The sequence below is a fragment of the Rattus norvegicus genome, chromosome 8 (genome assembly GCF_021556685.1).
Source record: "Rattus norvegicus strain SHRSP/BbbUtx chromosome 8, alternate assembly SHRSP_T2T, whole genome shotgun sequence".
Lineage (NCBI taxonomy): Eukaryota > Metazoa > Chordata > Mammalia > Rodentia > Muridae > Rattus > Rattus norvegicus.
The window spans coordinates 46,844,514-46,856,808 of NC_141541.1; the positions used below are offsets into that span (position 1 = coordinate 46,844,514).

The 12,295-nt window shown below is 35.0% G+C and overlaps 1 protein-coding gene across 1 annotated transcript; it reads right to left on the reverse strand.

Annotated features, from left to right (window-relative positions):
* Nucleotides 1-11,179: 11,179 nt before the first annotated feature.
* Or8g21 (olfactory receptor family 8 subfamily G member 21) lies at nucleotides 11,180-12,112 on the reverse strand. The gene has a single exon (NM_001000801.1). The coding sequence runs from the start codon at nucleotides 12,110-12,112 to the stop codon at nucleotides 11,180-11,182; it is 933 nt and encodes a 310-aa protein (NP_001000801.1).
* Nucleotides 12,113-12,295: the final 183 nt, after the last annotated feature.

Here is a 12,295-nt window from a genome sequence, read left to right on the forward strand (position 1 = left end):
GTTAGTACAGAATATGAAAAGGAAAATTATAAATTAGTAATGTGGATATGAACTAGTCCATGTAGATATTTTTTTTTATTTAAAGATCATTACTGACTGAGTGTGTATAAGATACTAATGCATTTTCTCAAGTACAATGATTATTTTCTTATGGAATTAAAAATAGTTCATTTAGCAGATGAGGAAAATTAAGCATTGATGCTTAATATATCACCTAATCACTTATATTACATTGTTTACACAGAGACATGCCAAAACCACTTTTACCAACTGCATGATCTCCACAGTTCCTCTATTTCATATTCTTAATTGATCTAACAGATAATATATTGTTCAAAAATTATTTAATAGCAATGAATTAAAATATCATTACACGTGTGTATAAACAAAGTAATTATAGCAGTAAGGAAGACTAATCTATCTTTCTATGTCTAATCCTATGTTATTTCATGATTAGTAATAGGTTCAACTCTATAGCTTATGATCTAAGCAGCCACAGGTTTGGTATATTGAACAAAGAAGTAGGCTTCAGGCAAGAATATGACTTTGGGCTAGGACAGGGAAGTAGGCTCAGATAAACTGGGAATGATTATTTGTTTCTTGGAGAGAAGGGCATAGATGCAACTATTGGTTATTCCCATAACATTTGTGTCACTAATCCATCATTGGATAAAACTTTCTCGGAAAATAAAGGCTAATAACTGAGAAAGACTATTGATTTTTCTCCTGTACTAAAAAGAGTAGAACCCTTAGATAATAAGAAAGCAAGCCAGTAAGGTTGACATTTTCAGGTACATTTTAACATGACTTCTTCATACACTATGCTTCAAGTTTGTGGTATCTTCAGCAATAAGGTTTTTCCATCAAGATCTGGGTCATGAGTCTTATTTAGGGTTAATATTGCTTAATAAAACACTATAATATAATAAAATATAATAATATAACATGAAAGGTTGATGCCTCCAACACCCCCCTTTTTTTGTTCAGAATTGTTTTGAGGATACTAGGTATTTTTGATTAATGAGAAATATTTTTTTAGATTTGAAGAAGGGAGAGATTGTATTAAATGAGTAGACTATTTTTGGTCGGAAGGAAACCAATTCCACAATATTTATCCTACAATACTGTGGGTGATCTTCAAACTTTGTTGTCCTCTTTAATTTATTTTAATTTGGTGTCATAAAGTTGCATTGAACGAATTTTTCTGTGGAGAACTTTTGGGGCCACTTAACAGGAATTTTACATTGGATCAGGACAAGGAAGTAAGGCTACTCCAGGTAGGAATTTGACATTGGGACAGGGCATGGAAGTTAGCTCAGGTAGGAATCTGATTATAGGCTAGAACAAAGAAGTAGGCTTCAGGCAAGAATATGACTTTGGGCTAGGATAGGGAATTAGGCTAGATATCTTGGTCACCCTGATATGCCATTAAAGCACTGATGACAGGAATTTGTTTATTGCCTTGCTGGTTCCCTTAACCTAAAACTGACCTTATAACTTGCATGTAATTAAAATGGTGCAAAGGAAGAATAGAAAAAAAAGTAAACCCACCTTCAGCCTCATAACTAACTAGCTGGGGTTAACACTACAGTGTTGTCTAATTGTCACTTCTCTTTTAATCCTTACTCTGTCACTGGAGAACCCATTGACTGACTGAGCTGGCTTGGACAGGTGGTGCCTCAATGCCTGACTTCAGTTAGGTGGATACAGTTAAGGACACCATGGGAAATGAAGCACACATGGAGGAAAATTTGGGCCAGCAGTGAGTAAACACCATAAGAATGGGACAACGGAATGGCAGAATTCCATTTGTATATATGCTTGAAAATATGCTAAAAGCTAGATAAGCAAAAATAAATCAAAAACTAATTACCCAGTTTCTGATTTTTATAGGAGAAATCTGTCCTTGGTTTCCTGAAAAAGGTACCATAAGTTTACAGACATGGGAGAAAGGTCTGGAAAATATTCTCCGAGATGCTTTTAGTCTTCAGACCCTAACTAGAGACAGTTTATGCCCTACACATGAGAGAGAATTGAGTTTGAGAAAGGCATTCCTCTTGGACTATCTGGGGGTGCTTTGGTGACAGAGAAGGCAAATAAACATAAACTTTTTGGAGCTCTCCTAGGTACAGAAGGAGGTCAGAAGATATCCTGCCTCCTTTTTGGCTCCTGCTGGAGAAATGCTTATCTCTATTTCTGGGTCCCTTAGGTAGGATATCTGGGTCCCTTTGGTCAGACATCATCTAGTTCTCTTCTCTGCCTATTGTCTGTCTTTGATGTGTGAACCTCTTCTGTGACCTCTTGAATGAGAATCACAGAGACAGTGATCAATGCAATAGCAAGAGGAGTTTAGTTCCAACATGGCAGGTCCTCCCCCTACAAGGGGAAACAACCCGAGTATACTCTGACAAGGAGTTACATACCTTGCAAACAATTGGGGAAGAATTCAAACAACTGGCAACTAGGCAGGGTATTACTGATGGGTCAAAGTGACCTCCAAGCTAACTCATGATCAATGGACTGTTCTGGGTTTTCCGGGGGGACAGTTGGGATTCAAGGGGAGGTTGGTTGGCGTTATATGTGGATTTGTTTGACAGTTTGGTTTGCAGTTTCTCTGGGAACTAACTACTTCATGGAAGGGAGGTGTCTTTGTGCTTGGATGTTTGCAGTGGAACTTTCCCACAGGCCTTAGATTTACCCCAACTATGGCTCTTTCAGTGCACCAACCTGTCCATGTCTGTCAGTTTAGATCTTTTTTTTTTCCTTGCTTGAATGTTGTTCTGTTTTTCATGTTCAAAAGAATAAATGGTTAAAACTTTGTCTGCTGGTTATTACCCCCTTGATTTAGTTTTAACTCATTATAAAAAAAAATAAAATAAAAGCTATCTCATTTGATCTCTGCAGTTCTACACCTATAGCTTGAAGTCTAGGGCAGCTGTATAAGACTGCCAGGAGATGTTTGTCTGCACAGGCTGCTCTTAGAAAGGCCAGCAGCTTCTCGGCTTCTATGTTAAGAGAGTTGATGGCTGGTTTCACATAAAAATCTCTGTGCCTGTGATTATTGGGTTCAGCTGGTGACAAGATTATCCTCTCTTGAAATTACAGACAGAGAAAGTAATAATTATGACTGGTTTAAGTAAATAAATGTGTGGCCACTTCATTTTTGTTTCTGACTGGTTTCAAATGTATAAATATACTCTGCATCTCTTAGTTATAGATCATTGGTTTATAAGTTATTGGGGATGATTAAAAATTTTTAACATTTGTAACAGAAAGTTGACTTAAAACTAGTAACTCTGGGTTGGAGTTACACATACAACAACACGTGGCATAAGCCAACCCAGGGAAACAGGTCTCTAAAGATAGCTCTAAATCGAGTAATATTTTATTTAATTTTTATCCTAGAAACCAGACTTATAAAAGATAGGTTTTAGGGCAGTGTCTTTTTGATGAGATATTAGAGCCTGCACATCTTGCATTCATGTGCAAGAATTGGCAGACAAACTTTGTATCATGGGAATGATGTACTTGGTATTGATTTTGGAGAGACTGGATTGTTTGGAGGTTGAGTTTTGCTTTCCAAAGTTGTGGTTATGCTCTGGTGTTGCAAGGGAAACTTGACCACTGTACTTATACTGCCAGTGTTCCACTGGCTGCAGTTTGCAACTCAATCACAGGCTCAGGGGTTTAACACACACATATTTGTAATTAAGAAAAAAATGAGATTTTTCAGGGTTTCTGAAGGGTTGATGAGGCTACAGAACTTGTGGAGGCTTGGTAACTCCAGCTTGCATTCCAGGAAATGCATATAGAATTTGTGGAACAAAAGGAAAATTCCACAATCTACACTCCTCCCCTAAGAAAAATTCCCTTGCTGGGAAATTCCACCAGTTATACCTTTCCCACCCATTTGTTGTTTTATGACCTAGTTACACCCTGTCCTCATGGTCCTATGACCAGCATGTAGTAGTCACATGACCAGCAGGACCTGCAGGGACTTTCCTCTATCCATTGCTCCAGGCTCCAAGGACAATGTGACCACGACGTGGACCAATGAAGTTAAAGGGCAAATGATTCCAACCAATCCTTGTGTGCCTCGATGTACCCATACCCATTCCTGTGGATTTTGTGGTCCTTATGCTTAAAAGTAGCCTATATCTGTAGGATGGGGTTCTTCTTCTCCCACTTGAGGGCTGAGGAACCCCGACACGCCAGAATATAAACCTCTTGCTGATTGCATCGAATATTGGCACCAGTGGTATTTGGGGACAAGCAGACCTTTGGTTGTGGTCCTTCAGTCCAACAAATTATTATGGATTTCAAGGATTGTTTTTATCTATTCCTTTGCACCTTCATGATTGTAAAGCTTTGCCTGTAATTTTAAATTAAATATCTGCCTGTAATTTTAAAGAACACATCAAGCAATATCATTGGAATGCTTTGCTTCAAGGAAGGGCTAAATAGCCTACATTATGGAAAATAATTTTGTCTCTGTTTCAATACAAGAATTTAGGACTGTGAATTTTCCAGTATATATTATTCATTATGTAGATGGTAATTTATTGGCCAATTCCTCTGAAAGAGTTTTACTACAAACCTTTTCTCTTGTACAATGAGCTTTGTAATTTTGAGGAGTGGTTGCTCCAGAAAAGATTGAAAGGCAAAATCCTTTTCAATACTTGGGGCATCATTTATATCCTAAAGAAATTGTGGCACAGAAATTTCAAATAAAAAAAAATAATTTATTCACTTCAAATGATTTCAAAAGTTGTTCAGAGATATTAATTGGCTAAGACTTCATCTTAAACTTACCACAGGAGACCTTAAACCTCTGTTTGATATTCTTATGTGGGGTGCAAATTCTAATTCCCTTTGACAATTAACTGATGATGGACAAATAGTTTTCCAGAAATTGGAGGAAGCTATTAGTTAAGAACAGAATATTATATAGACTATGATCAATTGTTGGCTGTTTGTGTTCTTGCTATTTTCTCATGTACCCACAGAAGTTTTTTGGCAAAAAAGACTATTAATATTGATTCTTTTTTTTTTTTGTCTTCAAGTAAAGTTTTTTTTTTCTCAACGTGGAGAGGTTTAATGAAAGAAGAAGAGTAGAAGAGGGGATAAGCAAAGGCCTACAAGGAGTGTGTATGGAAGGGGAGAGGGATGGAGAGAGAAGGGACATAAAGGAGAATCTGGGAAGAGAAGAGAGCAAAGATCAAGAGATTCAAGTAACATTTTAAAACACTAATTAGAGGCTGTTGCTTTGATGATTCAGAATTGTAGGATAGAATCATAAAAATATTTTGGTAAAGAACTTGATGAAACATTCCTTATTCTTAACAGTCATTAAATTGGATATTACAGAATACTTGACCTATTGCAATTTCTTTCAGGGAAAATTGATAATTATTATTCAAAAAAGTTGTTTTAATTTTATGCATGCTTTTGTATTTCCTGTAAATGTCTGCATGCAGCCCATAGGAAACGTGCTCACTTATCTACAGATAGCTCATCTAATGGGAGGGCAGCCTGTGTAATTGAGCAAAAATAATTGAACTACATGCTGTAGCTACTGTTTTAGAAATCCTAAAAAAAATCAAACTTTTAATTTGCATACTGATAACCAATATATATCTCAAGGTTTACAATTGCTTGGAACTGTTCCTTTTTTAGATAATGCTAATTCTTAAATTTTGTAATTATTCATGCAAAAATAACTTAATTTAAGAGGATGTACTGTTCTTTATTTTAAAGGACATTTAAGAACTCATAGTGGCTTGTGTGGACCCCTTAGTTAGGGCAATATCACAACAGATTTGTATACCAGGCGGGATAATAGGTCTTACACAGGAACAATTGGCCAAACAATCTCATTGTCTATATCATCAAAATAGTAATAACTTGAGACAACAATTTGGTACTTCTAGAAAATGTGCACGCCAAATTGTAAAGACTTGTTCTGAATGTCCTCAGTTTCTACCTGTACCACATAGTGCTGTAAATGATTGAGGACTTATATGTCATAAATTATAGCAAGTAGAAGCTATTCATTTCTGGTTTGGGAAAATTAACATATTTATTTATGACCATTGACACCTTCTCAGGCTTTCAAGTTGCAACTGCTTTAACAGAAGAAGCAACTGCAAACGTAATTAGTTATTGCTTAAGTTGTTTCTCTATGCATGTGTTCCAAATAAGATTAGAACAGATCATGGATCTGGCTATTGCAGTCGTTTGAGATGTTTCGTAGGAAATTTAATGTTACCCATATTACTGGGATTCTTTAATTCTCAAGGACAAGGTATTGTGGAAATTTAAAACAGTATCTTCATACAATAAAAAAGGGGGAGTTAGATCCTCGTACACAGTACAATTAAATCATGTTCTATTTAGTTTAAATTTTAAAAAATTTGGATGCCAAGGAAATCTCTGAGTGTCTTTGGCACCTTACAATAGACATACTTATACCTAGGTGAAAGGGAAACATCCACATACTGCCGTATGTCATGGTACTGATCAGGTATTTAATATGGGGAAGAGGGCATGTTTGTGTGGCTTTGTTTGTTTGTTTATTTTTCCTGCAGGATGCTGAAGGTGTGTGGTGGATTCCGGAGTGATTAGTGTGGCATGCTGGTGCTGGGACAAAGGATGATGCTGACCTGTAAACCTGCTGAGTGCCCTGATAATGATGATGGAAACTCTATTGGACATAAGTTCCTGACCCACCTTTGCTTGCCCATATCTCAGATTGGATAAGCTGTCTTGCTTCAAACTTTTAGACCCTGTGGGACAGAGACAATGGAGACTGTGGAAACAACCTACAAAAACTTAAAAAAAGTGAAGTTTTTAATGACTTTAAATTTTAATTCCTTTAATGTGGCAAGTTATTCTGACTCAATCGTGGGCTGGTCTGGAAATCAATCCAATATTGAAAGTAACAGATTTCATTGGAAGGATGGTTCTGGTCATTTTCAGAGGCACATTCAGAAGTTAGCTGCAGTTCTTTATAAAGATGCATTAGCAATAGATAAATCTGGGACAGGATCTGGACTTTGAACAAGTGTTAGTGCTTGTGTTTAGGCCCAGTTTTTTATTAAAAAAAACTGGTCATGTTAAAATTACCATTGTTTCTTCTTCAGTATTTAATCTAAGTTTTACTGATTACATATTTTTTTAATTTTATTAATATATTGAAATCTGGCATGTCTTTTAAAGTAGTTTATCAACTACCTTTTGTTTTACTGCCTTTGAGTATTACAAGACCTTGCTATTCTGAAGAAAAGTTTGCAAGTACTAGAAGAAGTGAGTCAGCTTTTAAGCAGAAGCAAGAGAGTAGTGGGCTAGAGTATTGCTGACATAGTAGCATTAATTAAACATTAATAGCTAGCACTATTACTTCTGCAATTCATTTAGATAGGCGTTGTGATGCTCTTTATGATAGTATTCAAATTATTAAAGAGGAGATTCAGAGTTTAAGAGTAAGAAGCCATCTTGAGTGACATGCTAAATAATGTTGGATTTGTATTAATTCTAAAATTTACAATGATAGTTACTATAATTGGGAAATAGTTTAAAGACACTTGCTGTGTGTTTAGCATAATTATAACACCTCTCTGGATGTATTTACTGTGCATAGTGAGATTATGAATTTAAAGAATACTGCTTTGCTAACCTATGATGCAGCAGATATTGTTTACAAAATTTTCATGACCTGAGGTCAATATTTCCTTCTTGGTTAAACTTTAAGAATGGCATACATAACTATACTATATAACTATAGTATATACTAGCCTTTCTTGTCCTGTGAATATGTTTATTTCTGCCCATTGTGATAAAGATTGCTTTTAATAACATCAACATGTTGGGGTCCAAAATACATGGCTGGAAACTAATAATGGACCACCAGACAGAGCCATCAATTTAATAGCCTGGCAGTCAGAGACATGTAAGTTCTGCATAGAGCATTATCAACCTAAGACAAAAGTGTACTGCCTTTGGTAATGCATATACCATGATGGGTAAGTAAAGCATTTTTGTCAAGATAACCTATGACAGACACAGACTTGTTTATGAAAAAAAAGGGGGGGTGGATGTGGAGAGCTTTGGGATCTACATGGCCGGAATTTGACATTGGGCCTGGACAGGGAAGTTAGCTAAGGCAGGAATCTGATTTAAGGCTATAGAAATGTAGGCTTCAGGCAAGAATATGATTTTGGTCTAGGATAGGGAAGAAGGCTCAGTTATCTTGGTCATCCTGATAAGTCCTTAGAAATAGTGATCATGGGACTTTGTTTATTGCCTTGCTTGTTCTTTGACTATTTGTGTTTATTTTCTTGCTTGTTTCCTTTACCTAGAACTGACCTTATTATTTACATATAATAAAATGGTATAAAAGCAGAATAGGAAAAAATAAACCCAACTTCAGCCTCATAACTTGCTTGGGGGGACCTGCTACCACATTGTTTAGTTTTCTGTTTCTTATTAATCCTTGCTCCACTGCTGGAGCACCCATTGCAGCCTGAGTTGGCTTAGTCATTTTTCATTTACTTTAATTTAGTCAGTATATTTTACTTTGGAGAGTCCTGGAATGGTATTTTTCCATGATTTTCTTTTTCTTCCTTCCTTCCTTCCTTCCTTTCTTTCTTTCTTTCTTTCTTTCTTTCTTTCTTTCTTTCTTCTTTCTTTCCGTCTTTCTTTCTCCTGTTTTCTTTTTTTGTGTATAGAAAATCTACTGGCCTTTGTGTGTAAATTTTATATTCTTACATTTTGATAACTGTTTTCTCTGATATATGTGGTTTTGGTGGTGTCTTTATGTTATCCTATGTGTAAAATCATATCATCTACAAGGGATACTTGGATTTCTTCCTTTACTTTTATCTCATTTACCCCTATACCCATATTACTGAAGCTCAAATGTTGAGATATATTTAACAAGAGGGAAAAGAGTGGATATTCTTGTTTTGTTGATGACATTAGTAAAATTGTTTGAATTTTCAACATCTGACTTAATGTTGGCTGTAGGCTTGTATATTATCTTTTTTCACATTGGGAATGTATACTGTACTCATAGATTATGCATTATTTTTATCATGAAAATATGTTTGATTTTTTTAAAGAATTTTTAAGCATCTAATGTGGTGATTATGTTGAAAATATGGCACATCTTAAAATGAATCTACCTTTATATGTGATGTGGTCTTCCTTGTTACATTTAATATTTTTAGTTTGTTATACAGGTTTAGTGATTTCAGTATTACATAGAAGCGGAAATCCTCTTTGTTCCCTTCATGAGCATTTCTTTCTTAGAAAACAAAGTATATGTACTACCTCACACAGATGATTTTATTTTTTTCTGCCTGTTCCTCTTAAAATTTCTTGCTTTGTTTTTTCAAAAAAGTTTAAAAAGCATTTTTCATTTACTATATTTTGATCATATTTTTCCCTTCCCTTAGCTTCTTCTTTCCTACTGCTCTTTGAAAATCAAGTTTTCACACTTTTCTTTCTGAAAAAATCAAAACAAATGCCAAAATAGAGCAAAAAAAGTACAAAATTACAGAGTGTATTTTGTGTTGGCCAAGTATTATTGAGTATAAAGCCTGTCTGGAACTCGATTGCTATATCCAGTGTCTCTCTATTGAAGAAAACTGAATTTCAGTGTTACATGTGGAAATGTTCCTTCAATGATTTTGGCAAATACATTTTCTACACCTTTATTTGGGTTTCTTCTTATATCCCCATAGACTCCATGTTTTTGTAGTGTCCTATGACTCTGTTCTTAAAGTTTCATTAGATATATTGTTTTCTTGACAACTTTTTATTCCATTTTGTTCTCAAACATGATATTTGCTCATTTATTTGAGTTATTTCAATGGTATGCCTATCTATTTAGTGTTTCATTTGGTTTAATTTTGTATTTTACCTTTTACTCCATTTGAATTTTCTTCAGAAATTCTATATCTTACACTAATTAATTAATTAATTAATTAATTTTGTATCCTTAGTTATTTTATTTATTATCATAACTTTTTCTAGTCTACATTCCAGTATTAATCTATTTGAATTCATTGATAAAATTTTTATTTTATATGTACACTTTTTTTATATAAAGTGTCTTGGTTTCTCTTTCGTGTGTGCTGTTTTTGATTTTGGTAAGGGAAGTGGGCATCTGATCTGGAGTTAGACTCTTGGTAGTATCACTTGGTATGGACATTTGTCCCACCTTGGTTGTACTGTTGGGACCTCTGCTATTACTTGAAGTTATAAGTCAGGTATTTGAGCAGCCAGATGGTGCTTAATAATCAAACTTGGGATCCCTCACTGTAAATATGAAATTGAAATATCAGAAGTAGTTTTCAGCTTCTTAGCACAAATGAACCTGGTGTTGGTATGTTAGCAGGTTCTTAGTACACATCTTCGGAAGTTTGAGGAGGTGTACACCGAGTTTTATGTTTTCTTTGGGTCACCAAGAGGTAATTTTTTGCTTGAATATCTCTTTAGGCTGTGGCCAATGATGAGTACTGTTAACAAATACAAGACAGACAGCATCTAAGGAACAGTACCAGTACTTGCCTACTGACCTCCTAATCCATGTGTATATTCATCCACATACATATATCTACACAATAATGTTTACATAACCATACCCATGCAACTCCAAAAACAAAATAGTAAAATAAATATTAACAATATTAACATACTTGTGTTATGATTTATTTCAGAAAAATCTAAAGGCTAATATTTATAACATTTTTCTACTAATATAGAAAAGCTTCCAGTTGTCTTACAGTCCTGATGAATTTATAAAATGTATGTGTAATGTATTTAACCAAAGCAAACATGCTGAATGAAATAGAATTGTTAATAAGAAACAATATTATGGTTACCTATTGGATGTCATGTGCAATGTAATTGGAAAAAATGAAAATCAAGAAAATTCTCAAAGCCTGGTTAGCAAATACATCCCAGATATTAAGAATATGATTCTGACTATGGAAATGAAGATATGAGGTGAAATACTGAGGAAAATGAAATTAGTAAACCCATGGAAAGGAAATAATGACATAGAATCGTATAAAATGAAGAAAATTATATAGACAGAATAAATTTACATATATTTAATTAATACTATGTAGTAGAAACAAATTAAGTTTTATGATAGATTTTATAGTTTTATTTGTCAGAAAAATAATCTTTCTATCATTTTCTTCAGAGCAATGTTGACATCCTTATTTCTCAGGCTGTAGATCAGGGGATTAAGCATGGGCACAATGATCGTATAAAATACAGAAGACACTTTACCGTCATCCATGGAACTGGAAGAAGATGGATTCAGATACATAAATGCAGCAGAACCAAAAAAGACAAGAACAGCTGAGATATGAGAGCTGCAGGTACTAAAGGCTTTGGATCTGCCCTCAGTGGATTTAATGCGTAGGATGCTGATAATGATGAAAACATAAGAACTGAGGATGGTCAGGGTTGGGGCAATAATATTTATCCCACTAAAAATTAGAATCATCAACTCATTCACAAAAATATTAGAGCATGAGAGCTGAAGGATAGAAATAAGGTCACAGAAATAATGGTTAATCAAATCAGGTCTGCAAAAATCAATCCTAAATACACACCCTACATGCACTGATGCACAAGCTATGCTTATAATGTAAACTCCTAAAACAAGAGAAAGGCACTTAGGTTGAGACATGATGATACTGTAAAGCAAGGGGCTACAGATGGCAACATAGCGATCATAGGCCATCGCAGACAGCATGTAACATTCTGAAATAGCAAAAAGTAGAAAGAAGTAAAGTTGAATCATGCACTCAGGGTAGGAGATGTCATTCTCTTCCACTATGAAATTCACTAACATTTTAGGGGTAATGACAGTAGATTGGCAGAGGTCAATGAAGGACAGACTGCTGAGGAAGAAGTACATGGGTGTTTTCAGGTGGGAGCTGAGCAGGATCAGGATGATCATGCCAAGGTTCCCCAGTACTGTGAGCAGGTAGATTCCAAGGAAGAGGAGGAACAGGGGCAGCTGCAGTTCTGGTTGGTCTGTTAAGCCAGAGAGGAAGAATTTGGTCACTGTAGAGTGATTGTGTTTTTCCATGCTCTCTGGTCAGATTCTGAAAGGAGGAACATAGTTGATATTCTTTTAGAAGCAGATAGCACCTTAAATTCTATATGGTCACTTATTGCTGTAACATCTTCACTATGTGAAAGTCATTTCACTTTAATATTTTCTAAATTTGAGTTTCAAATTAATGACATTTATTGAACATATTTTGTGTTT